The sequence below is a fragment of the Ambystoma mexicanum genome, chromosome 1p, assembly GCF_040938575.1.
Source record: "Ambystoma mexicanum isolate Mex_15411 chromosome 1p, UKY_AmexF1_1, whole genome shotgun sequence".
Lineage (NCBI taxonomy): Eukaryota > Metazoa > Chordata > Amphibia > Caudata > Ambystomatidae > Ambystoma > Ambystoma mexicanum.
This window is the reverse complement of record NC_090921.1, coordinates 785,364,190-785,391,926: the sequence shown is the minus strand read 5'-3', so window position 1 is coordinate 785,391,926 and position 27,737 is coordinate 785,364,190. Positions and strand designations below refer to the sequence as shown.

The following is a 27,737-nucleotide window of genomic DNA, read 5'->3' as shown; positions in this document are numbered from 1 at the left end:
TCCACCATCTTAACTTGGGAACCCTGCTTTCCACCATGTTAGCTTGGGAACCCTGTAATACTTAACCCTGTGAATAAAAGAGATTGATCACTTAAGTTCCCACTAATTGCTAACACCCTTCCTTGATGAAAAAAACCTCCTACTCTATGAATCACCACTGGCCAACTGCCAGACCTGATAGCCAGTAGTTCAAGCCCCTACCGGCAGATATATCACTGAAACACCGGGTGCTTCAGTTTTCCCATTACCTATGGAGTCCTATGGGACTCCACAGGAATGGGAACTTACCGTTCTGCCGCCACCGCCCATAATATACCGGTATTACTGGGATATCGGGTGGCAGAAACGGTAAACCGAGGTTGCCTCGTAATGAGGGCCAAATTGTCTGTCTCCAGTCCATCAAGTACAGAATTGACAAGCTTTTAATTTGCTTTGCTGAACCTCATGGGGAAGGTGATTTAGTGATGGAAAGAACACGCACACACTTACAGGCAAATCGAATTCCTAAAACGAATGCCTTCCCCTGTCAAGGAATCAAAATAGTATGGCTTGGCAAAAGAGTGTAAGGATGACCAGGCAGCAGCTTGCTACATATTACATATAATTCAGTACTAAGCCGACATTCTCCAAGTGGATTGTCACGAACATCAAGATCTGTTTCGAGTTGGCCTTCAAGCAGCTCCCTGGTGGTATATGGGCTTGCTTTACCAAAGGTTAGTCAGACGTTTATGCTTTGCCTTGTAAGATACATGTCAGCACCTATCTGGACCCCATTCCCCACTTTCACCAAGCATTATTAGCTGAATTGCTTTGCAAAGAAGGATGGCTAGGCTGGTTCATTCCACTGTTCATCAGTTTCCCTCAAAGAGTGTCGTATTCTATGGTGCTACTGCAAGGAGAGCTTGTCTAAACACATGGAATGTGTGGGAGGAAGGCATCCATTAGAAGAACAAATTATTTAACTTTTGGTAATGTTCGTTCTGATGTTTTCAGAATTCCACCATCAGATTATTGACCTGGTCCTCTTCCCATATAAAATGTGTGAATTGTATTATTTCCAACCATACCAGTATTCTCACAATAATGGCAGTTGCTCTGTTCCTTGGTCTCTGGAAGAGGATGAAAATGGGGTCTAACTGGGGTGGCGTGGGGGTGGGGGTCTACATGAGGCCAGGGGTGTTGCTAGGTCTGGAAAAGATCTGGGCCTGTGCTAATGTTGGGACTGTCAGGACTCGGGCTAGCTAGTCTTTTGATTGTAGCACCTGAGTTTCAATATGGGGCTACAACCAAAAGACATGGGGCTATAGCCCCTTAGTCCCCCTAGCAACACCTCTGCATGAGGCTTTGAGCCTCACATCTGGTGCCATGCAGTGCCATTGAGTTATGATGATCCTGAACTGGGGCCGCCTGGCACGCCTTGGAGTCTCTGTGATGGTTTCGAGTCCAGTCTGCCACCTCGAGCTATTTGTTAAGATGTGAAATCTGTGGTAGGACTCAAGTGTCCATCAGAAGGAACATTGTAGTGGTAAATAACTTGTTCTACACCTGTGCCACATTCCAAGATACACGCTGCTACTTCAATTCCTAAAGTCAAAGGATATTTCTAACAGCAGGCACTGTTCTTAAATAGACATGCTGTGAAAAGGCATTACAGCGGCCCATCCTCCCATGGAGATAGGAATCCAGTTGTGCAATGTGATTGCCAGCTGCAAAACAGGTTTAATTAAGGCCACTGACATTAACACAGGTTCAGACAATTTTGCTTTGCTGGTCTTCTCCCTGAGACACCAAATGTGTATCAACTTTTCTGTGGAAAGTAAAATACTTATCAGTTTAAGATTATGAGCTTATCCATCGAGTGTTGTTCCTAGCCCGTGGGCCGGTGGTATCATGGTTATGCAGCACAGTACACTGCATACCAAATATATGTTATCCGAAAAAACGTGCGCCATTTTGCCTCTATTCACAGAATACTATCGGTAAGTGCATGATATTTCCTAAACTATTCAAGTGCATGTGGTTTATCTGCTAAACCCATGCATTCTATGGGTATAGACGAAGGGTGATGTGTGAATTGAAAAGGAGCATAGTAAAAGAGTGGTCAGATTTAATGTGCAAGAAGTATGTTCGTGTTTTCCTAAGCACACTAATGCAAGCCAGCTTGTGGTTTACCTGCAGTCCTTTTGTTGTTCCTTTTTATAGGGGAGGCTGGGTGTTGGCAGAGCTCCTCCTGTGACATCCTAGAAGCGGACATCACATCTGGGACTGCTGTTGCCAAACGTCCGGGAAAGGCTACCATATTTTATGACATTCCCGGTATAGTGAAGACCTATAGAGAGGTAGGAATGTTGGTCAACAATATGCCTTTGTCTTCTCTAAACATTCCAGATTTCGAGAGAAACTCCCCTTTTCAACTTCATCTTTGCTTTCTGTTGCAGGTGGAGGTGAACAGTTCAACATTGGTCCTCACCATCAGCCCCAGGAGCTACTTAACCAACACGCCCAACTGCATTGAAACTCATCTGCTGGTTGCCACAAGCCACAGGGGGCACAGCCTTTGGAGTGAGTTTAGGCTATCTTGTATTCAGCCATGGTGTGTCAAAAAGAAGTTTAACACTGAAATCATTAACAAATGAAAGTAATTTCTCAAAGTTTACTTTGCTTTTCTTTAAAATGAGCAGCTACCATTCGAACATGATTTTGGAAATAATCGTTGGCCCAAGACTTAAATAGGAAGGTTTAAATGGTGCATCATCAATAATGTTTCCAGTATGTGGCTGCCAGACAGCTGCATTCTATTAATTCAAGACTTCACTTTGCGCCATTCTTTAGCAGAGCTAGAATGGGTGGAAGAGCATTTTCCTTTGCTGAAGGCAAAACTTGGAATTCACCCCCCCTAACCCCCCCCACAGATTCATTTAGAATGTAAAGGTAAAACATAGCCTCCTATCTTCCATACCCATGGCATCTTTACACATGGGGATGGGACCAAAGCCTCTCTGTGCAGCAAAAAAAAACCAATGTCAAATGCAAAGCTGGTGCGCATGTGTGAAGCAGAGTTCTGCCCCTTCTTACCATATCATCTGGTTTTACCCACTAGTTCACTGAGACTGTCTAGGCCAAGACAAAAAACTGTTACCATCGAGGATGGAGGGAGGGCATAAGGAGGAAAGGATACTATAGACTAGGAGTACAGTAGTCACTATGGTGAGTAACTTTTACATACTCCAAACTCCCGTCCCTCTCCATACTCATGGGAGATTCCACAGCATTGGAGGGAATGGGAGTATGGATGATATTTTTACCCAAAGTGATTTTACAACACACCTTGACCGAATCTTGCATCTGCCCTGGGGCTAAATTCCATAGAGTAATGCCTGCAGAAATAAGTAATCGAAGCTCATTTGGGTGCATTACAAATAACTTCATATGAGACATGGTAACTAAGACTGGCAAAGTCCTTACTGAAAGAGTATAAAGCCCACTGGGCAGTGATTTCCTCTGGCATTGATTGGCTTCAATTATGCACAAGGGAATCCATTTCACAATAGACGCTGCAGAGGAGTGCTTTCCCTTATTAGAGGGACCATTCATGACAATCATGCGCTCTAAATTGATCGGTCCTATTGAGGTAACATGCGAGGTCTCTGCGAACTTCAAGGCAGTGGCGAACCCTTGCTACATGAGAATATGAGTTTGTGAAAAAAGTTAGCGAACCGATGTGTTGATTTATATATAAAGCAGACACCACCTGAGGCAAAAAAGACTGGGGGCCTCATTACACGGTAGGCGGTAAGGGTTTATCGGTACCGGTATTTTACCGGTACCGGTAAACCCTTACCGCCTTACTACGAGGTCCCTTTGCGGGTTGGAGAATTTAACGCCTGCTTTTTGCAGGCGTTAAAAACCAACCCGCAAAGGGACCAGGGAGCTAATTACGGTACCGCAATTTGCGGTGCCGTAATTAGCACCTTCCCCATTCCCATTATGCCCTATGGGGCAAAAATGGGAATGGGGAAGGGCAATGGGGGAAGGGAGAATTACTGCCCCGCCAACCTTGGAATAGGGCGGTAATTCCCCTTTCCACCAAGGCGGTGCCGGTATTTTACCGGTATGGACGGTCCACCGACGTCCGTGTAATGAGGCCCAGGGTGTTTCCACAAAAGTCCACCTGTCCTTGTGGAAACTGTCAAAGTTCTTTGCACTACTTAGATGTTTTTGAAGGTCATTTAGACGATTTTTATGGTGATAATGTGCTGATTTAATAAAGAGTTTTACCCTCCAAATTAGAGTCACATAAGAGTAGGCAGAGCAACCATTAGGCGATCGGGAAGACACTGAATTTGGGGAACCCTGTCAACACTGTGACATGAAGTGTGCTGGTGGTCCTTCTGCATTTCGTTGTGTTGTGGTCTGTGGGTCTGTGGATCACCACCCTGGAGAACCCTCGAATTTGCTGTATGGGCAATGGTCAGAGCCTGAAGCTCATTTTCGCATGTGAGCATGATAGCAAGACCAAGTGCCCATGCAGGCTCACCACCCATCATATATTATCCTGTAGGGAGTCGCACAGAACTAGGTGGCCCTTTAGCACTTTAGCGTTTAAGGTTGAGGTGCAATTAATGTGTCCCTAAGAAATGTTTTTCTCACTTGATGTCAGAGACCTGCATTTCCTCCCTGGTCCACTACCAAGAAACAGAGGCTTACCTCAACTGGGGTGATCTGGCTGGCACTATACCCTCCATCTTGTCTCCCTACTGGTACCTGGTTAGAAAACCATGGATAAAGTTTGTAGTTACTGTAAAAAATACCAAGCAGGCTACCTGAGGGGCAACCCTGTCTTGTGCTTGCAATTCGCTCACAGGGTTGAATCTGGTCAATTCCCAATGATGACAAGGGATTTTGTAAAGACCTACATCCGTTGTTTCCTGTGGGGTAACTCTTATCCTTCGCTTGAGAATGCATGTAGAGGAATACTTAGAATACTGTGACCAGATGCCACTACTCCCTTATCTTGAACTTCACAAACTTTCTTCTGTCAGAATGTGTGTAAAGGTGCAGTAGGATTTCCCAGAATGAATGGTGTATCCCCCCACATGATGTTTGCTCACTTATTACAGTGGTATATATTTTTACTGAACCCCTTACTGACATCAATGCATGTCTTACACCTTTCTTGGGCACCTCACCCATGCGTAACTGCATCGGCCTGCCCCTCTCCAGGGACCTCTTTCAGTAGGCCTCAACCCACATAATGTCAGCTTTTCTGTTATTATGAGATTGAATTTCTGCCCCTTCCTTCTAGGAGAGGAGAGAATATGAGGACATGTCTAAATGGGACTCCTTTCTGTCAGGGACTCTGTTTACATCTACACTCACATGAAAAGTTTCTGCATTTTACTCAATCCACCCACCCACCTCCCTGTCCTATCAACAGTCTTCACAATCATTGGCTCAGTGTCAGGGTCCGGCTTGTCGGAATTCCGCAGGAGCTCATGCTGCCCCCACAGACCCTCACCAGGAGTTCACCTCTCAACCCTAAAATAAAAGCTGAGCTGAGAACCCCAAGAAAGGGAAAGGGGAAGTGGAGAAAATAACAAACGAGATACTGCTGCCCTGCAACCTTCTGGTAGGCTCTGGTATCTTTGATAAAACAAATACGCTTGGTTACTTATGCATAATGTAAATTTATTTTCTTAAAATATTTTTCAACATAAATAACTTCTTCACCTCTTTAACCTCTTTTATGACATAGAGGTTATTAGTTCATATTGAAAACCCCCAAAATACTGTTGTGGTTCTCTTAATGAAACTTGCCACAATGCCATTAATAGTCTCTTTAGAACTCTAAAGTGAATGACTCTTGCAAGTGCTTCACAGTCTTGGATATTCTTCCCTTTTGCTTCATTACATTAAACATTAAGCTCTGTAAAGTCTGAACCTAGATGCTTAAATGAATGCAGTTTTTCTTGTAGTATAGAATCTCCTTTTAGTGTAAAAGTTACGTGAAAATGAATATTCTTTAACTTCCTTGAATGCAGCTCCTCCCGCGCATGAATTTTATATTCACACACGCATATTCAACGAGAAAAATAAACACGCGCATGTACTTCTTAAACAACACGCGTTTCAAAACTCAGAAAAAACCTTGTGCTAGTTCTTTACTCGACCCGCGCTTTAAATTCACGTACACGCTCACCGCACACGCGCGATTTATACGCGATGCTGCTAAAGACGTGAAAACCTGTACTCTCCTAAAAACGATCTCACGCACACAGTTCATTTGGACTCGCGCACTACCGCTCAGCGCACACTCGCGATTTATGCGCGACGCTGCTAAAGACGTGAAAACTTGTACTCGCGCTAAAAACGATCTCGTGCACAGTTCATTTGGACATGCGCACTATCGCTCTCCATACCCGTGCGCTCACATGAATGACGCTGCTGAAGAGGCGAAGACTCGCGCTCGCGCTAATGCCATTTGAAATTTTATCATGCAGAAAACAACATTACAAACTTAACGCGCACAGTCTTATAACTTCTTTTCTTATTGCTTTAAAAAGTTCACTCACTGTATAATCATATAATAGCTTCAAGTCAATTAAATTTCTTAAGTATTGAAAATTCTCTGTGAAAGTCTATAAACCTTTAAAGGAACAATCCCACCTGATGTCTTCAAGTTCTCTCAGGCACAGCAATCGGTTTTCTTACTTCTTCAGTGGATTTTCTGAACTCTGGAAAGGCCTTACTTAAGGAGCTTAATAAATGTACAACCAGCCACTGAATTTACGATGGATGAAAGGCAGTTTAGAATCTTGCTCACCTCCCAAGAATCCAACCCATTATCCTTCCACCAATCAGACAAAGCAAACATATCATTGGTTTCCTTCTCTCCATCTTGACTTGGGCAACCCACAATGTTTATACTTAAGGAAACTGCTTCCTATTCAATGTACAGGCCCTTTCCTGCTACCAGACCACCTACTCCAGCCAGCCCTGACAGTACCCCCTCCACAAAGCCCTGTCCCAGGGCCTGGCTTAGCAGGGAACCTCCTATGGAACTTCCTTATCAACTGAGGGGCATGTACATCTGTATGATCCTCCCAAGAACTTTCTTCTGGGCCGTAACCCTTCCAATCAATAAGATATTGCAAAGTTCCTCTAACAAACCTGGAATCTCAAATCTCCTTCACCTCAAATTCTTCCTCATTTTCCTCTGTGTAGACTGCTGGTGATAGTTTTCCTAATTGAGTTCCTGACACACAAGGTTTCACTAAACTGACATGAAATGTGGGATGACTTTTGATACTGGGAGGTAATTTCAACCTGATTGCCACCGGATTTATTATCCTTTCTATTTCAAATGGACCAATAAATCTCAGACAAAATGTTGTTCTTCCTTTCAGATGTAAATTCTTTGTGGACAACCAAACATTTTGCCCCACTTGATACTGCGGAGCACTTTGACGTTTTCTGTCAGCAAAAGCCTTAAACCTTAACTTAGTTTTCTCCAAAGTCTCCTTAGCTGTCACTAAACCATCTCTAATACAAGTTAATCGGTGCTCAACCTCTGGATTTGAATATTCAGATGGTAACACTTCTTTCAAAAATCGTGGGTGAAAACCATAACTACTGAAAAAAGGAGAATAACTAGTAGAATCCTTGACAGAATTGTTATAGCTAAAGTCTGCCAACCAAAGAAGATCTACCCAGCTCCCCTTCTCCTGCCAAAAAGCTCTAATATATTTTTCTAACTCCTGATTTACTCGTTCCGTCTGGCCATTAGTTTGTGGGTGATTACCTGAAGAAAGCCGTATCTCAATGCCCAACTCCCTACAAAAAGCTTGCCAAAACTTAGAGATGAACTGAGACCCTCGATCAGATACAATTTATGTTGGCAATCCATGCAGTCGCACCACTTCCTGCAGAAAGCTCTTCGCCAGATTCCTTGCAGAGGCCTCTCCTTTCATTGGAATGAAATGCCCAGCTTTCATCAGTAAATCCACCACCACCAATACTGTGGTACAACCTTGATCTTTAGGAAGATCTACAATATAATCCATAGAGATTGTAAACCAAGGACTAGGGGGTACAGGTAACGTGTTGAGTAGTCCTGATGGTTTTCCTCCTCCAGACTTAACTCAAGCACAGACTTCACATGTTTTCACATAATCTTCTATATCTTGTTTCATACCTTTCCACCAGAACTTCCTTGCCACCAATTCGATTGTTTTACGAATTCCAGTATGACCCACCAACTCAGATTCATGACATTCTTGCATAATTTCCATTTGCCGTTCTTTACCTGGAAGATAAATCTTAGAATAAAACATGGAAATCCATCAACTAAATATCTTCCTGAATCTTCCGCAAGCCAAGATTGAATCGCCATCTCTGGTAATTCCTTTTGAATTCTCTTAAGAAACAAATCCTCTTCCTTTGTAGTACTCAAAATAAATCTATTTTCTGCAATCACTGGTTCTGGTAATAACTTCTTTTCTACCTCTTCAGAAGAACCTTGTCGGGATAAAGCGTCCGCTTTACCATTTAACCGTCCTGGCGTGAGGCGATAATGTTCTGGCAGATTTCAAAAACAGGAGATTCCTATGATCAGTTAAAAAGGTTACTGTGAATCTTGCTCCCAACAAATAATGCCTCCATTTCTGAAATGCTTTCTTGATTGCCAGGAGTTCTCTATCAGTAATTGTGTAGTTCATCTCCGCTGGAACCAACTTCTTAGATAAATAGGCCACAGGATGCAATTGCCCAGTCTCAGGATGCCTTTGACAAAGTACAGCTCCAATTGCAGTATTAGAAGCATCTGCCTCTACAATAAATGGTTGGAAAGGGTCTGGATGTAATTTGATTGGTCCGAATGTAAAACTTTTCTTCAATTTTTTGAAAGACAGAGCCGCTTCATTCGTCCATTCAAACTTTATTCCTTTCTTCAATAATTTGGTGATGGGAGAAATAGTCTGAGAAAACTCTTTTATGAACCTCCTGTAAAAATTTGCAAAACCCAGGGAGCTTTGAATGTCTTTAACACACATTGGTATTGGCCACTCTTCTACTGCTTTAATTTTCTTCATGTCCATTTCCAAACCCTTGAGAGAAATGATAAAACCCAAAAATTCCACCTCCTTTTTATGGAACTGCCTCTTTTCCAACTTGGCAAATAATTTATTCTTTCTTAATCGCTGTAACACCTTCCTGAAATGTTCCTCATGTTGCAGTAGATCCTTAGAATAAATGAGAATGTCATGAATGTATACTACTACAAAAATGTTGATAAAATCCCTCAACACCTCACTAATAAAAAATTGAAAGGACGCTGGGGCGTTGCACAATCAAAATGGCATTACTTGATATTCAAACAGACCGAATTTTGTTCGAAATGCCGTCTTCCATTCATCACCTTGACGCACCTGCACTAAATGATAGGGTCCACGAAGATCTAATTTGGTAAACACTAAAGCCCCCTGAATCTGATCCAACATTACGGAAATTAAGGGAAGTGGTTATCTGTTCTTAATTGTTATCCTATTCAACGCCCTATAATCAATACATGTCCGTAAAGTACCTTCCTTTTTTGGAACAAAAAATTGTGGAGAGGCCGCTGGCGACTGTGAGTGCCTGATAAACCCCTTAGTCAAATTCTCTTGGATGTAATCTTTCAAATGTTGATTTTCTTTCTCGGTCAGGGCATAGATGCGACTACAAGGAATGTGAGCACCTGGTTCTAAATCAATCTTACAATTGTATTCTCGATGAGGAGGTAATTAATTTGCTTCCTTTTCACTAAACACATCATTGAAATCTTGGTAACACTTTGGTAATTCTCCATTTGTAGCCCCTATAGAATGTACTGTTGCTCCAAATTTCACCAATCCTTCCACAACTTCCGAACACCTATTGGAAACATCTTCCTGACCTCCTTCCTTTAAACAATTTGTGGCACAAAATGGAGAATCCTATTTCACCACTCTCCTTCCCCAATCAATCTGAGGGTTATGATACGTCAACCAAGACATTCCCAAAATTATCTTCAACTGTGGATTATCAATTAAGTCAAACACAATTTCCTCCCATTGTCCACCAATCTCCATCCCTAATGGAATTGTTTCATGTGTAATTAAACCTGACGTAAGTTGAGACCCATCCACTGCTCTCACCTGCTCAGGTCTATCTTTCAAAATATAAGGTACATTCATAGCCTTAACCACATTCCAATCCATGAAATTCCCAGTGGTTTCCGAAATCTATTACTACTGGACCACTTCCCTGTAATTCCTCTTTTACATAAAAGGATACATTCAATGTAATATTTGGTACTGCAGCTTGGATAGTATTAACCACTTGTTGATTTCTGGAACTGTCAGCAGATGAAGAGGATTTTGGACACCAAGGGCAATTTCCAACAAAATGTCCTGATCTACCACAATATAAACATAAATTATTCTGTCTTCGCCTTTCCTTCTCATCTTTAGTTAAAGGACCTCTCACCTTATTTACCCTCTCTACATTTCCTGTTCTCAATTCTCTATTTACAAATTCTTACTTTCGCTTATCAACTCTAGGAAAAACTCTGGGTTGCTCCACACCTCCTCTTTTACGCTCAGCTTTGCGTTCCCCTAATCTGTAATCCATTTGCATGACTAAATCCATCAAAGCTTCACATGAAGTCGGTCTATGCACTATTGTAGATAAGGCATCTTTTAACTCCTCCCTCAGTCCTCTATAACACAGAGACAATTGTTTCTCTTCTGGCCAATTGCTTTCTAATATTGTAGATCTAAACTGGGTGATGTAAGACACTAACCCTTTAGTTCCCTGTTTTAACTCTAGTAACTCTCCTTCGACTTCTTTAGTATTGGACTCTCTTGACCAACTAATAACACTGACCAAGCAGCCGCCTCACCAGTAACTTAAGACAGCATAAAAGCAATCTTAGTAGCATCTGTATTAAAAGCTTCAGGTCTACAAAAGAAATTAAGTTCACACTGTGTAAGAAGAATTTGGCATTTCTGAGTGTAAGCGTCCCCCAGTGTGGCGCCCCCCTTAGTGAGAGGCAATAAAGGACACACCCCAGGAGGGAATGAGACCACGACCAAGTGCGGGTGAAGTTAAAAGGGTTTTATATAGATCAATATAGGGCATGCAAAGGACTCTGCAAACTCAGAGAGCGCTCTGTCTGACAATATCAAAGACAGTCCTACTTATTACAAAACTACGTCATGCATGAGGTAAGATATAGGGGGCACATAGTCTTAGGGGTTAGGTGGCGGTGGCTAAGCTATATACTTTGTATACATGTGCTGCTCCAGAATTGGTGGACGTCTGTGCGGTGCCACGTGAGGTGACGGGTCAGCTGGGCTCTTAGGGGTGGAGCTGTCAGGCCGGATGCACTTGTATTGATGATTGGTGGCTGTACTAAGACTTTGCCCTTGTGGCCACACACTCACAATCCTTTGTTATACTATACAGTTTCAGGTGTCCTGTAAATCCTGCAATACATTGACCTAGGATCAAGAAGGGAGGCAGAGACATCGATATGCACTTGGAAGTTCACTAATACATCTTTGTAACGGCACCCTTGATAAAAGAGCCGGGTCCCATGAGTCCAGGTGTCTCATCAGGGGGCACAGGGTAAGCTGCGGTGTCACTCTATCCGGTTAGATGCAGTGAGGTATGGTTTTATGATATGTTAGTACAAGGGTGGATATCTAGCTCCAAGGCCCATTAACTTGGGGTCAACAGTAATACCATAGGGTCAATGAGGGCATGTAACTGGTGCCCCTGAGGCGGTGGGGTTTTAGGACCAGGTAGCTCATAATTCACAAGGCCATGCCCTGTCGGCCTCTAACATGGGGGAGGTAAATACTTGAAGCGGGTCCAGCAGGAATGTGGGGAGGCGAGGCTGTGCTGTTCGAACACCAGCGAGCCCCAGCAGCCCTTGGTGGGAGGAGGGGGAGATGGCCTTGTAACTCTGAGTGTGTCTCCATTCGAAGGACAGCACACCACACCTTCGATGGGGGGCGAGTGTTAAAGCTAGAAGCATTAGGATTAGTGCATATTTCTTCAGATTCACATAGGCTTTCGTTAGCAGATTCACAACGCAGGGGATTTATCATTAGCACAAACATTACATATCATCTGTTGACATCATACTTGCAGTTCATAAGAATGATAACCATATAACAAACGTGAGGTAGCGTTAGGATGGCTTATGTGCTTGGGAGCGAAGAGAGCAATGTGTTTGACCTATTATTTCAATTGCAATAAAAACTGGCTCAGGGTTCTAGATGGCCTACATGTAGTACAGGCATGTGTTATCAAGTCATATACAGGCATTTACATATTGCTTCTTGACTATCCTTTTCACATTAGCAGCAACGTTAGTCAACACGACACATATTTTTAAGGGATCATACATTAGGTATCAGAGCACACGATGGCTTGGGGTGGGCGGGGGACCATGGGCTTTGTATATCACAAACACTGGGGGTTATGTGCAGGGTCGGTGCATGTCGAGTTGGGATGGATTTGGTTATTTTCCAGACTTGAGCTATGAGTCCGGTCACACCTGGGGCAATGATGTACTGCGGAAGGTAAACAATACAGTGTTTGTTCTGTTGTTTGTTTGCTCGTGAGAACGGGCCTTCAGCGGATCTGCCATGAGGTGGAGGTTGGGGGGGAAGTGCAGGCCTTTCAGTGTGCGGTCAAGTGGGGGCTGAGTTGCAGCTCAGGGTGTAAGTTGTTCTGCATGCGTTGGGCTTTAGCACACTTAACAAAATGGAGTTTTGCTCATTCAAAAATGGAGTCTATGTCATGCCAGGCTATATAGTCGTACAGCTTCATGTGTCGATCTACATCCACCCTGCCTGCCGGGCCCAGGTGCATGGGGGGCTGCTGACGAGTCATGAGTTTCACGTGGGTGGGCAATGTAGGTGAGGGGGGTCCTACTGACTTATCCTCCTATACAGACAGCATAAAAGCAATCTTAGTAGCAACTGTATTAAAAGCTTCAGGTCTACAAAGGAAATGAAGTTCAAACTGTGTAAGAAAAATTTGGCACTTCTTGACATCTCCTCCAAAACGTTCTGGTGGTGCTAAAGGGACTGGACCTACAGGCAATTTCAAACTCCCCCTAGTTCTCTCCTGAGGACCAGTTCCCTCACACAAATCCTCTCTGACTAACACTGGAAGTTCTCTACTAGGGCTCCCTGAAACTCTAAACTCCAAATAAATGTCCTCACCCCTATGGGTTAAGGATTTAATTCTTCAAACTTGGCTTGTAATTCTTGGTTCTCCTTCCGCACAGCCCTCATTTCCTCCCTTAACTCTGAAAACATGTCTCTAATGGAACTTGCTAAGGCCTCTGTTGAATCCATACCATTGGGCAGCAAAATTATCGTGGGGCTTTCATCCCGGCTTGTCGGAATTCCGCAGGAGCTGATGCTGGCCCCACAGACCCTCACCAGGAGTTCACCTCTCAACCCTAAAATAAAAGCTGAGCTGAGAACCCCAAGAAAGGGAAAGGGGAAGTGGAGAAAATAACAAACGAGATACTGCTGCCCTGCAACCTTCTGGTAGGCTCTGGTATCTGTGATAAAACAAATACGCTTGGTTACTTATGCACAATGTGCATTTCTTTTCTTAAAATATTTTTCAAAATAAACTAACCTCTTTACCTCTTTAACCTCTGTTATGACATAGAGGTTATTAATTCATATTGAAAACTCTGAAAGATTGTTGTGGTTCTCTTAATGAAACTTGCCACAATGCCATTAATAGTGTATTTAGAACTCTAAAGTGAATGACTCTTGCAAGTGCTTAACAGTCTTGGATATTCTTCACTTTTGCTTCATTACATTAAACATTAAGCTCTGTAAAGTCTGAACCTAGATGCTTAAATGAATGCAGTTTTTCTTGTAGTATAGAATCTCCTTTTAGTGTAAAAGTTACGTGAAAATGAATATTCTTTAACTTCCTTGAATGCAGCTCCTCCTGCGCATGAGTTTTATATTCACACACGCATATTCAACGAGAAAAATAAACACGCACACATACTTCTTAAACAACGCGCGTTTCAAAACTCAGAAAAAACCTTGCGCTAGTTCTTTACTCGACCCGCGCTTTAAATTCACGTACACGCTCACCGCACATGCACGATTAACACGCGACGCTGCTAAAGACGTGAAAACTTGTACTTGTGCTAAAACGATCTCGCACACAGTTCATTTGGGCTCGCGCACTATCGCTCACCGCACACGCACGATTTATACGCAACGCTGCTAAAGATATGAAAACTTGTACTTGCGCTAAAAACGATCTCGCGCTAAAAACGATCTCGCGCACACAGTTCATTTGGACTCGTGCACTATCGCTCACTGCACACGCGTGATTTATCCGCGACACTGCTAAAAACGTGAACACTTGTACTCGTGCTAAAAACGTTCTCGCGCACAGTTCATTTGGACACGCGCACTATCGCTCTCCATATCTGCGCGCTCCCATGAATGATACTGCTGAAGATGCGAAGACTCGCGCTCGTGCTAATGCCGTTTGAAATTTTATCATGCAGAAAACAAAATGACAAACTTATCCCACACAGTCTTATAACTTCTTTTCTTATTGCTTTAAACAGTGTTAAAAGAGTTCACTCACTGTATAATCATAAAATAGCTTCAAGTCAATTACATTTTGTAAGTATTGAAAATTCTCTGTGAAAGTCTCAACTTTTAAAGGAACAATCCCACCTCATGTCTTCAAGTTCTCACAGGCACTGCAATCGGTTTTCTTACTTCTTTAGTGTATTCTCTGAACTCTCGAAAGGCCTTACTTAAGGAGCTTAATAAATGTACAACCAGCCACTGAATTACTATGGATGAAAGGCAGTTTAGAATCTTGCTCACCTCCCAAGAATCAAACCCACATCCTTCCACCAATCAGACAAAGCAAACATATCATTGTTCCTTAAACCAATCAGATAAGGTTTCCTTCTCTCCATCTTGACTTGGGCAACCAACCATGTTTATACTTAAGGAAACTGCTTCCTAATATATGTACAGGCCCTTTGCTGCTCCTTTCCCTGCTACCACACCACCTACTCCAGCCAGCCCTGACAGTCCCCCTGCCACAAAGCCCTGTCCCAGGGCATGGCTTAGCAGGGAACCTCCTATGGAACTTCCTTACCAACTGAGGGGCATGTACATCTGTCTGACCCTCCCAAGATCTTTCTTCGGCCCGTAACCCTTCCAATCAATAAGATATTGCAAAGTTCCTCTAACAAACCTGGAATCTAAAATCTCCTTCACCTAAAATTCTTCCTCATTTTCCTCTGTGTAAACTGCTGGTGGTGGTTTTCCTAATCAAGTGCCTGACACACAAGGTTTCACTAAACTAACATGAAATGTGGGATGACTTTTGATACTGGGAGGTAATTTCAACCTGATCGCCACCGGATTTATTATCCTTTCTATTTCACATGGACCAATAAATCTTGGCCTAAATTTAGTTCTTCCTTTCAGATGTAAATTCTTTGTGGATAATCAAACCTTTTGCCCCACTTGATACTGTGGACCACTTTGATGTTTCCTGTCAGCAAAAGCCTTAAACCTTAACTTACTTTTCTCCAAAGTCTCCTTAGCTTTCACTAAACCATCTCTAATACAAGTTAATCGGTGCTCAACCTCTGGATTTGAATATTCAGGCGGTAATACTTCCTTCATAAATCGTGGGTGAAAACCATAACTACTGAAGAAAGGAGAATAACTAATAGAATTCTTGACAAAATTGTTATAACTAAAGTCTGCCAACCAAAGAAGATCTACCCAGCTCCCCTTCTCCTGCCAATAAGTCTGGCCATTAGTTTGTGTGTGATAACCTGAAGAAAGCTGTACCTCAATCCCCAACTCCCTACAAAAAGCTTGCCAAACTTGGAGATAAACTAAGACCCTCGATCAGATTTAATTTGTGTAGGCAATACATGCAGTCGCACCACTTCCTACAGAAAGCTCTTCGCCAGATTTCTTGCAGAGGCCTCTCCTTTCATTGGAATGAAATGCCCAGCTTTGGTCAGTAAATCCATCACCACCAATACTTTGGTACAACCTTGATCTTTAGGATGATCTACAATATAATCCATAGAGATTGTAAACCAAGGACTGGGGGGTACAGGTAACGGATTGAGTAGTCCTGATGATTTACCTCCTCCAGACTTAGATCGAGCACAGATTTTGCAAGTTTTCACATAATCTTCTATATCTTGTTTCATACCTTTCCACCAGAACTTCCTTTCCACCAATTCGATTGTCTTACGAATTCCAGGATGACCCACCAACTCAGATTCATGACATTCTTGCATAATTTCCATTTGCAGTTCTTTACTTGGAAGATACATCTTAGAATAAGAACATGGAAAACCATCAACTATATGTCTTCCTGAATCTTCTGCAAGCCAAGATTGCATCGCCTCCTCTGGTATCTCCTTTTGAATTCTCTTAAGAAACAAATCCTCTTCCTTTGTGGTACTCAGAATAAATCTATTTTCTGCAATCACTGGTTCTGGTAATAACTTATTTTTTTATATTTGGTATGCAATTTGGATTCATTTGTTATTTGTACATTTGTTGTTTAAGGACAACTTTTGTGTTGTATGAATTGTATAATTGTTGTATAAATGGTGATAAAATATTTGAAAAGTTGTTATGCAACTAAAACAAATTAAAATAAAAAAGTAACAACTTATTTTCAACCTCTTCTGAAGAATCTTGTCGGGATAAAGTGTCCGCTTTACCATTTAACCGCCCTGGCTTGAATGTTATAACAAAATCGTAATCAGAAAAAAATAATGACCATCTAAGTTGTCGAGGCGATAATGTTCTGGCAGATTTCAAAAACAGGAGATTCCTATGATCAGTTAAAACGGTTACTGTGAATCTTGCTCCCAACAAATAATGCCTCCATTCCTGAAATGCCTTCTTGATTACCAGGAGTTCCCTATCAGTAATTGTGTAGTTCATCTCCGCTGGAAGCAACTTCTTAGATAAATAGGCCACAGGATGCAATTGCCCAGTCTCAGGATGCCTTTGAGAAAGTACAGCTCCAATTGCAGTATTAGAAGCATCTGCCTCTACAAAAAATGGTTGGCAAAGATCTGGATGTAATAAGATTGGTCCTGACGTAAAACCTGTCTTCAATTTTTTAAAAGCCTGGTCCGCTTCATCTGTCCACTGAAACTTTATTCCTTTCTTCAATAATTTAGTTAGGCGTGAAATTTCACAAAAGCTGCATGCGACCACACGCGCAATATTATAGAGCTAAACGTATCCCACGTGGTCTGAGAATTTACCTCAAACCAACCCTTTGCCAAGAAAACAAAGAATTTGTCAACAGATGGGAACACATCCTTAAGAAGTGTTCATTGGACTTGATCTTGCTTCCTATAGAGGAACTGTCAAAATCAGTCATAACCTTACAGCAGCAAATAGAAGAGGTCTCAGTAAAATTGTCAAAACTCAAAACAGAAACGGAATGACATTTTTTTTTGGAAGATACAAATAACAAATTGGAATCATACAAACAGGACATAGAACACTGTAAGATCAGGAAATTTCGCTGTGATACCTTGGATTACGCCAGGGACATTGTTTACTCCTGGCCGGAGTTCTATGCAAACAACACACCAACACCAAGGAGACCACAGAGACCACAGACCACACCTGACAGCAATACTGATAGCAGCGAAGTACTAAGTGGGCAAATTGACGATATATCTCTGCCCACAGCAGCATCAACTTCCACCAATATCCCAGTCCCAGATCAATCTGAAGATCCCAGAATCAGGACCACTGCCGAAACCCAACCACGTCCTTTTTTAGGAAACGGAAAGCAAGACGAGGAAAGAAGAAAACTGCGTCAGAAGAAGAAATAGATAAGCATTTGGTCATTAACATTTCATCGAAACCCCCGACTTCTGCACAAATTGAAACGCTGAATTTGGGAATTTCCTTTATACCAACTACTTCCACTTCCTTCTTTGAAGAAGAAGTCAATTTATTCAAATTAATAAGGAAAATTAAGCTAATGGTATTCTTCCACAATATCGAAGATAATATACAACCAAGAGACACACCAAGATACCTCGAGATGAAGAACAAGAGCACCTTCCACCCCCAGGCGAACCATCCACTCATAAATCTGTTTAAACAGAGAACTTTGAAGGACTTGGAATGCCTTAAATATGCTCCCTCGAAAAAGTGCAACATCAGGAAACACCAATTGAAACTCATAAAACAATTAGCAGAAGATAACACCCCCTCGTTAACACAAGCTGACAAAGGTGGTGCCCTTGTATTGATTGACACTACACTGTATGACAAGGGATGCTTAAAACTCCTGGAAGATGCTCGTACCTACAAACCATTAGACAATGACCCAGCGGTAGGGATCATTCCTATTATCCAAACAACTGTGGACAAAGCTGAAACAATGAATTGGATCTCTGAGAAAACAGCAGAATACCTTATTCAGGAACATCCGGTTACTCCAATAGTTTATGGACTCCCAAAAATCCATAAAAACCTCAATGACCCACCATTCTGCCCAATAGTTGCAGGGACAGACAGCATTTTTCAACCACTTACTATCTACCTGGACACTGCTCTCCAACCATTGGTACAATCTATCAGTACATACCTTAAAGATACTACTCACTTTCTGAGAATTTTACAATCACTACAGTTTGCTGAAGAAAATATACTACTCTTTACAATGGACGTTAACAGTTTATATACCTCCATCCCCCACTCAGAAGGTATTGAAGCAATGGAATGGTTCCTGTTGACACACAGAGAAGTCAATATCCAAAAAGTCTTTGCTTTGGAACTACTACACATCATACTTTACAATAACTATTTCAGGTACAATGGACAATATTATCTTCAAATTTCAGGCACTTCGATGGGGTCTTCAGTAGCCCCATCCTATGCCAATATCTTCATGTATCATTACGAAAAAATGCATGTACTTGACAACTCGACATGGAAGAACAGAATAAAAATCTGGCTGAGATATATTGACGATATATTCGGTATCTGGAGAGGCACACAAATAGAATTGCTGGAATTTTGGAACCACTTAAACACCTGTAACCCAAGAATTGGCTTTACGATTGAAATTGGCAAACCTTCGGTGAACTTCGTGGATGTCACGGCGGAATATACTGGCACAACCATCAAAACAATTTTTTTTCGAAAACCCACGGATGTCAACAGCTGCTTACACCATGCTAGTCATCACCCAAAACATCTAAAAGACAATCTACCTTACAGTCAACTGTTACGACTTAAAAGAACTACCTCAGAGACAAATACCCTAAAGGAGGAATATAATACCATGAAGAAACGGTTCCTGGACAGAGGATTTCCACCCGAAACTATCAACAAGGCAATCACACGCACTGAAACTCAGGACAGAAATGCACTTCTACAAGGTCACCAGAAGAAAGAGGATAAAAATGTGATACATACGCTCAAATACTCGAGCCAGAGTTTTCAAATTAAAAGAATTATTCACAAAAACTGGAATCTGATCAAATCGGATAAGACACTATCACATCTATTTCCAGGTCCGCCAATGATGGCCTATAAGTGGGGGAAGAACTTTAGAGATCAGCTTATAAGAGCAGAAAGAACCAAAGTAACATCCCAGAGGACCCTAAGTAAACTTAAGGTCGGCACCTTTGCTTGCCTACATTGTCAACTTGATAAAAGGCGACCATATCCGCCATCCACACACAGGCAAGAAGGTCATGCTTAAAAATTTCGCAACATGCAACACTAAGAATGTCATTTACGCCATACGCTGCCCTTGCAGCAAATATTATGTTGGCAAGACGAACAGAAGGGCCAAAGATAGGTGGGCGCAGCACAAATCAAGTATCAGGACACAAAATTTGAAATCACCTGTCTTTAGACATTTCCGTGACATGAGACACAATGTTTCCCAAATGAGATTGGTTATATTGGAAGTCCTAAATCCATTCAATAGGGCAGGTAACTTACCCAAACTATTGGCACAAAGGGAACTGTTCTGGATTAGCAAACTCCATGCAATGACCCCTCTAGGTCTAAATGAAGATTATTACCTGGGTCCATTCTTATATCTATACCTGAAATGGCCATACAAAGATGCTAAACAGTAGATTGTACACCCATTTGTTTTGGGGTAGACAATTATGGAAATGACAATTCTATTGTATACACATTTATTCAAATATGTATATACGCTAAAAGCTTGTTTTATTGATCATGGTTTTTATCAATCACAACAATACTCATTCCTAACTAATGACTCAAACACTGGATTTTAACACTTCTTTTCAGACACATTTCTAATGTGCCTCTTAGACCCATGCGCATATCAGGGTAAGCCTTTAATTACATCCCTGGTTAACATATTGACCCCACGCCACACTGCACATAACAGAGTATGTTTTTTGGCAACATCTAACATGTACGACTTAATTGGCAGCTAGTAGTATTGGCGGCCCACACAGCTTCTGCAATTTCCGTAAACAACAAGTTTCCAATTTATATATACTATAAGTTATGTTTATTAAATTCATATCCCATCTTTTGTTGCCATTGAATAACTGACAGATGATACGGCATGGTTGCCCTTGAGTGATATCTTTATTTTAATGATCCATGTAGTCGTTTGAATTCCTCAGCACATATCATCATCTGACTCATTGGTCAGGGTGTTGTATTATTATTTTCCATTAATATGGATTGTGGAACTATTTACATGGCGCATTATCCACCAATACAGAAATGTATCTTTATCTTCCCATCCAGTCTACTTATGTAAACTTCACATCGTCACTGGAGTGACGGTGGCACACGTGCCTGCGCGGATGTCGTCATCTCAATATGGCGCTGCTCGTGCGTGCGCGTGTGACATCGCATTAGTTCTCCTGCTTTTTTCCATCTAAGTTGAGTATCTATTTTATAATCATAATAGCGTAGTTAACTCCACTCGCTGACACATTGATGCCCCTTACTTACCAGGCACTTTGCGTCGTTCGTGCGTGCGTGCGTGAGTGACATCACGATGAGGGGCGACGCTCGCGCATGCGTGGGTGACGTCATACTGTCTCAATCAGTACATAAACGCTGCTGCGGAGGATGGGGACAGAGAGCTGGTCTTCCTGTCCGCAACTACGCTGTAGCAGAACACGCCTGTACTCCTTTTAAGTAAGTACTTCCTCATGGGTAGTCCTTATGCCCATACAGACTGCACTTTTTTATACTTACGCTCTTATTCTCCCTTAGGAGAACAGAGACGGCTTTCCCCCTGAAAATATGATGGATTTGTTTGACCACATCATGTTCCTTTACCATTGAAATTAAAGGGATTTTTAATCCCTTGGAAGAAGGGTGAGTTCATCCATACTAATAAGTTTTCAGAATTCAATAGTAAGGTTCTCCTTACATATTTGCACACTTCTTTAGGATGAAGTATTGTTGTGTATGAATACATTAAGCCCCCGATGTTTATCTGGGGAAATTCATTGATTTGTCATCTTTTAGATACAATTTTCTCTTAGATATCTAAATTTAAACATTTTGATTTAAGAAATCTAAGCTTAAGCATATAGCCATAAAACATTCTTACTAACTCTTTAGTTCCCTGTTTTAACTCTAGTAACTCTCCATCGACTTCTTGAGACAACTGTCGTCTATCAAACGTCTTTTTAAATTCTAACTTAAAAGTTAACAAATTCTTTAGTATTGGACTCTCCTGACCAATTTATAACACTGAGCAAGCAGCCGTCTCACCAGCAAAGTAAGACAGCATAAAAGCAATCTTAGTAGCATCTGAATTAAAAGCTTCAGGCCTACAAAGGAAATGACATTCGCACTGTGTAAGAAAAATTTGGCACTTCATGGCATCTCCTCCAAAACGTTCTGGTGGTGCTAAAGGGACTGGACCTACAGGCAATTTCAAACTCCCCCTATTTCTCTCCTGAAGACCAGTTCCCTAACCTAAATCCTCTCTGACTAACACTGGAAGTTCTCTACTAGGGCTCCCTGAAACTCTAGACTCCAAAGAAATGTCATCACCCCTATGGGTTAATTTAGTATTTAATTCTTCAAATTTGGCTTGTAATTCTTGGTTCTCCTTCCTCACAGCCCTCATTTCCTCCCTTAACTCTGAAAACATGTCCCTAATGGATCTTGCTAAGGCCTCTGTGGGATCCATATCAGCTTGGGCGGAAAAAATATCGTGGGCCTTTCATCCTGTCAGGGTCCGGCTTGTCAGAATTCCGCAGGAGCTGATGCTGGCCCCACAGACCCTCACCAGGAGTTCACCTCTCAACCCTAAAGTAAAAAGCTGAGCTGAGAACTCCAAGAAAGGGAAAGGGGAAGTGGAGAAAATAGCAAACGAGATACTGCTGCCCTGCAATCTTCTGGTAGGCTCTGGTATCTGTGATAAAACAAATACGCATGGTTACTAATACATTATGTAAAATTCTCGTCTTAAAATATTTGTTCATATATACTAACTTCTTTACCTTTTTTAACCTCTGTTATGACATAGAGGTTATAAATTCATATTGAAAACCCTTAAAAAACTGTTTTGGTTCTCTTAATGAAACTTGCCACAATGCCATTAATAGTCTCTTTAAAACTCTAAAGTGAATGACTCTTGCAAGTGCTTAACAGTCTTGGATATTCTTCATTTTTGCTTCATTACATATAGCTCTGTAAAGTCTGAACTCTCATTCTTTAATAAATGCAGTCTTTCTTGTATAGAATCTCCTTTTAGTATAAATGTTGCGTGAAAATAGATATTCTTCAACTTCCTTGAATGCTGCTCCTTTCGCGCATACGTTTTTAATTCACACGCGCATATTCGACGAGAAAAATAAACAGGAGCATGCATTGTTTTAACAACACGCTTCCTTGAACGACGCTGTCAAAAATACGAAGACTCACGCTCGTGCTCTTCCTTTAAAAAAACGATCTTGCACACAGTTCATTTGGACTTGCGCACTATCGCTCACCGCACACGCGCGCTTCCATGAACAACGCCGCTAAAGACGTGAAAACTTGTGCTCGCGCTCTTCCTTTAAAAAATGATCTTGCACACAGTTCATTTGGACACGCGCACTATCGCTCACGCACATGCGTGCTTTCATGAACAACGCTGCTAAAGATGCAAAAACTTGCGCTTGCGCTCTTCCTTTAAAAAAACGATCTTGCGCACAGTTCATTTGGACTTGCGCACTATCGCTCACTGCACGCGCGCTTCCATGGACAACGCTGCTAAAGATGCGAAGACTCGCGCTCGCGCTAATGGCATTTGAAATTTCACCACACGCAAAACATTACAACTTATCGCGCACAGTCTTATTTCTTCTTTTCTTACTTTTTAAAACAGTGTTTAAGTAGTTCACTCACTGTACAGTCATTAAACAGCTTCAACTCAGTTAAATTCCTTAAGTATTGAAATTTGACAAATTGCTTAATGAGCTAACATCTTGACTGAAAACTTTTTACACGAAAAAAAATAAAATATATATGTATATATGCTAAATCTTCTCTCTTTTAGCATCACAGTTATTGGCATATGTCTCCTCCTTATTCTCTTGTCTCAAGGTTTCTCTTTAACAACATATATATCACTTTAGATTGAAAATTCTCTGTGAAAGTCTATAAACTTTTAAAGGAACAATCCCACCTGATGTCTTCAAATTCTCACAGGCACTGCAATCGGTTTTCTTACTTCTTTAGTAGATTCCCTGAACTCTGGAAAGGCCTTACTTAAGGAGCTTAATAAATGTACAACCAGCCACTGAATTACTATGGATGAAAGGCAGTTTAGAATCTTGCTGACCTCCCAAGAATCCAACCCATTATCCTTCCACCAATCAGACAAAGCAAACATATCATTGTTCCTTTAACCAATCAGATAAGGTTTCCTTCTCTCCATCTTGACTTGGGCAACCAACAATGTTTATACTTAAGAAAACAGCTTCCTATTCTATGTACAGACCCTTTGCTGCTCCTTTTCCTGCTACCAGACCACCTACTCCAGCCAGCCCTGACATCCACCACCATGCCTCTGATCTGTGCACTCCCAGCTCGGCGAGTCACCGGCATCCTGGGGCTTTGCAGGTTGGCTAATATGCGGAACTAGCTGCAGCTCTGTTTGATACTCTCATTGGCCTTGCGGTCTGTGGGCCTCATTACACGTTGTGCGGTAAAAATCTCCAATTACCAGCATGGCGCTCTTAACGTGTCCGCCCTCGCAAGAGGGCGCTAATAGCGTACCATTACGAGTACGCGGACACGAGCATAGCGCCATGCCGGTAATGACCCTACCACCATGCCGCTAAAGACCCCAAAAAGTCAGTTACCGCCCTCGACGAAAGTGCAGATAGCACATCCGCCCTCACGCTGCATGCAAATAGCGGCCACCGCTATTAGCGGTGACCGTTAAATTGCGGAACCGGAAATAGCGTCATCGCACAGGAACGGGAAAGAGCACGGCGGCCATCTTTAAAAGCACAATCCATTGCCATCCTCTGCCCCCTTGTTACGCTCACCTGACTCCCACGGAGGCGCTGGCCTGGTTCGCGCTGCTGTGACCTCTTCTAAGGTGATGCGCAGGGTTCGGAAGACGGACTGGACCGGGCCCCCAAATCTGGCTTGTCTGGCTCGCAGAAGTATCCTTCTGTAGGCGAAAATAGGGGATTAACTGTCTGCGGGGTAATGCAATCGGCCTCCCACTTTCCCCTCTCACCCTCCTTGAAACCCTTCTGTGATTTCTCGTAGCGTCTCACCTTAGGGTCTGGAAGGACGAGCTCTCCATCCTGCTTCTGATGCAGGGGCGCGTTGGTATCCAGTTACTTCACTGGATTTTCGGATTGGTGAGAACCAAACTTGCTTGGCTTCCAGGTAAGTTTTTTGATAAGAGGTTCCCCTTGTGTCCATGCATTAATGTACTAATGCTAGTGTCTTTTTCCCCATAGGGGCCGGGGTACGGAATGCCGGGGAACAGGCACTGACCCGAGATGAGAGGTGAAATCCTTGTAGAAATCAGGTAAGTCTTTAATGAGCGTTTTTTGGTAATGTCTTTTCATTCGCTCATTAACGCTGATGTCTCTTTTTCCCCTTAGGGGCCGGGGTCTGGAAATGCCAGGATGCGGCGCGGACTCGAAATGAAGAGGGAATGAATCAACAGGTAAGTCTTAACATGGAGATTTAGCTTTCCTTATTCCCTTCTCTCTCTCTCACCTTTTGTTCTGGTGTTTTTCTCCCTAGGCGCTGGGGCGTGACTGCGAATCCGGATGATCGCTGCTGAACATGGAGGCGCCCTGTAAAAGTGAGTGGAATGCGGCGCTGCAGCGATCGACGCAATGAGCTTTTAAATTAAAGTCTTCCTTTTCAGGATTGTCGGCGAGATGTCTCCGGGATGTGGATTTAGCAGGTAAGGACTTTTCCTTCGTCTGTTCTCTTCTTCTCTTCCTTTGCAGGTGATCCAGGATGCTGGCAGGCGTGGCAGAAGTCAGGATGCAGGAGCAGACACGGTGAGCGTCCAGCTGCTAGATGCAGAACAACGCGAAGCACGTATGGCTGTTCGGGTGGGGTTTAAATAGCCTTGGAAGAAGTTCCAGGTATGTATCCTTCCTCCAATCAGGTATGTATCCTTCCCCGACCATGCCCGGATGGTAAATTAGTCCCACAGGTAAAGTAGTTCCTTTCAGGCCTCAAGGAGGCCGGGATCCTGCAGCATGGTCTGCATCAGGTAAGTGCACCCAAGCATTCCCATAATGAGCCTGGCGCCTGTGGCGCCAGGACTGATGTCTTTTATGAGCCTGGCGCCATAGGCGCCAGGACACTGTCCAAAGGGCCCCTATATGGGGTTGCTGGGTCCTTCCTTGGGGACTGGATTTCCGCTTTCGGGGACGCCGGGCTGGAACCTGCTCCCCGGGAGCGGGCATCATGACAGCACTCCCCCCCCAAGGCCCCTCCCAAGGTTGGTCCCTCAGGGGGTTTTGGTTTGTCTGGGAAGAGTCGGTGGAATTTCCTGACTAATCGAGGTGCATGCACATGGTCGCTGGGTTCCCACGACCTCTCCTGAGGTCCGTACCCCTTCCAATCAATTAGGTAGAACAGTTTTGACCTAAACATTTTTGTGTCTAAAATGTTCTTCACTTTGAATTCAGGCTCCCCATCTATTAGAATAGGTTCTGGATGTTTGAGTAGTCGGGTTCCGGGTACCACTGGTTTCAGAAGTGACACATGAAAAACAGGGTGAATTCGCATACCAGCTGATAAATCAAGTTTAACAGCCACTGGGTTAATTATTGCCGTAATAGAATAAGGTCCCAGATATTTTGGGTTAAAAGTTCGAGGCCCTTTGAGTGGTAAATGTCTGGTAGCTAACCACACCTGATCCCCAATCTGATACGGAGGTGCTTCACTCCGATGTAGATCAGCATTCTCCTTGTATTTTCTCTTGGCTTGTTGTAAATGCGTAGTTGCCTTTTTGAAGGCTTGGGTAATTGTAGAATGCAGATGTTCTACTGCAGGCATTCCGAGGTTCTGAGGTGAGTCAAGGTTTGAGGTTCGAGGGTGATGCCCAAACAAAGTATAAAAAGGACTGTGGCCAGTTCCAGAGTGTACCGAATTATTATATGCGTATTCGGCTATCCAAAGAATGTCTTTCCAGTTGCTTTCAGATTGCTGTAACATACACCGTAAGTACTGTTCAAGGGTCTGATTTGTCCTCTCGGTCTGACCGTCGGTATGAGGGTGGTGACTGGTCGATAATCTTACGTCGATCTGCGCCATTTGACAACATTTGCGCCAGAAGTGGGAAATTAATTGGCTTCCCCGGTCAGAGATTAGTATAGATGGGAATCCATGTAGCCGAACAATATTTTCAAGGAATTCTTTGGCTAGGACAGAAGCTGAAGGTAAACCTTTCAAAGGAATAAAGTGGGCCATTTTGGAAAACAAATCCACAATTACCAGAATAGTATTGTACCCCGAACAAGGAGGCAGGTCCGTAAAAAAATCCATTGATAGGGTGTGCCAGGGTGCTGGTGGTATGTCTAGAGGTTCAAGGAGAGCGGCTGGTTTTTTCTTTTGACTTTTATTTTGGGCGCAAACACCACAGGACATCACAAAAGATTTAACATCTTTTCGCCAAGAGGGCCACCAAAATTGTCGTTTCACCTTTTCCTCTGTCTTGGCAATACCGGGGTGTCCCTCTATTAATGTATCATGATAACCGGAAATAACTAGTTCATGTAATTCCTTATGTGGCAGGAATAAGCGTCCTTGGAAATAAGGTAAACCATTATCTATGGTAAAGTCTGATCCCTTTTGTATCCATTCCTGTAAGGTTGTAGGGTCCAGGAGTTGTTTCACTCTGTCTTGAATGTCTTCAAGCGTCTGTAACAAAGTCATGCCTAGAATCCTCTGTTCGGGAATTATTGGTACTGGTTCTGAGTTTGTATCAGATTCTCCCATTCCAATTCGGGATAAGGCGCCTGCTTTGCCATTCTTGCAGCCAGGTCGATAGGTAATCACGAAATCAAATTCAGCGAAAAACAAAGCCCATCGGAGCTGCCGTGATGACTGAGCCTTGGCGGTTTTCAAATACTGTAAATTCCGGTGATCAGTGATCACTGTGATGGCATGTCGAACGCCAAG

The 27,737-nt window shown here is 42.7% G+C and overlaps 1 protein-coding gene across 2 annotated transcripts in view; it reads left to right on the top strand.

Annotated features, from left to right (window-relative positions):
• The window catches only part of NUP210L (nucleoporin 210 like), a 1,198,481-nt gene that overhangs the window by 913,734 nt on the left and 257,010 nt on the right, over positions 1-27,737 (top strand). The window contains exons 33-35 of one of the 2 annotated variants that reach the window (XM_069651595.1): positions 2,203-2,339; positions 2,439-2,562; positions 16,382-16,531. In XM_069651595.1, coding sequence (XP_069507696.1) covers positions 2,203-2,339; positions 2,439-2,562; positions 16,382-16,407 — 287 coding nt within the window. In that variant the 3' untranslated portion in view covers positions 16,408-16,531. Of the gene's footprint in view, positions 1-2,202; positions 2,340-2,438; positions 2,563-16,381; positions 16,532-27,737 lie in introns of those variants that run through there. The other variant, XM_069651587.1, reaches the window with a different exon arrangement.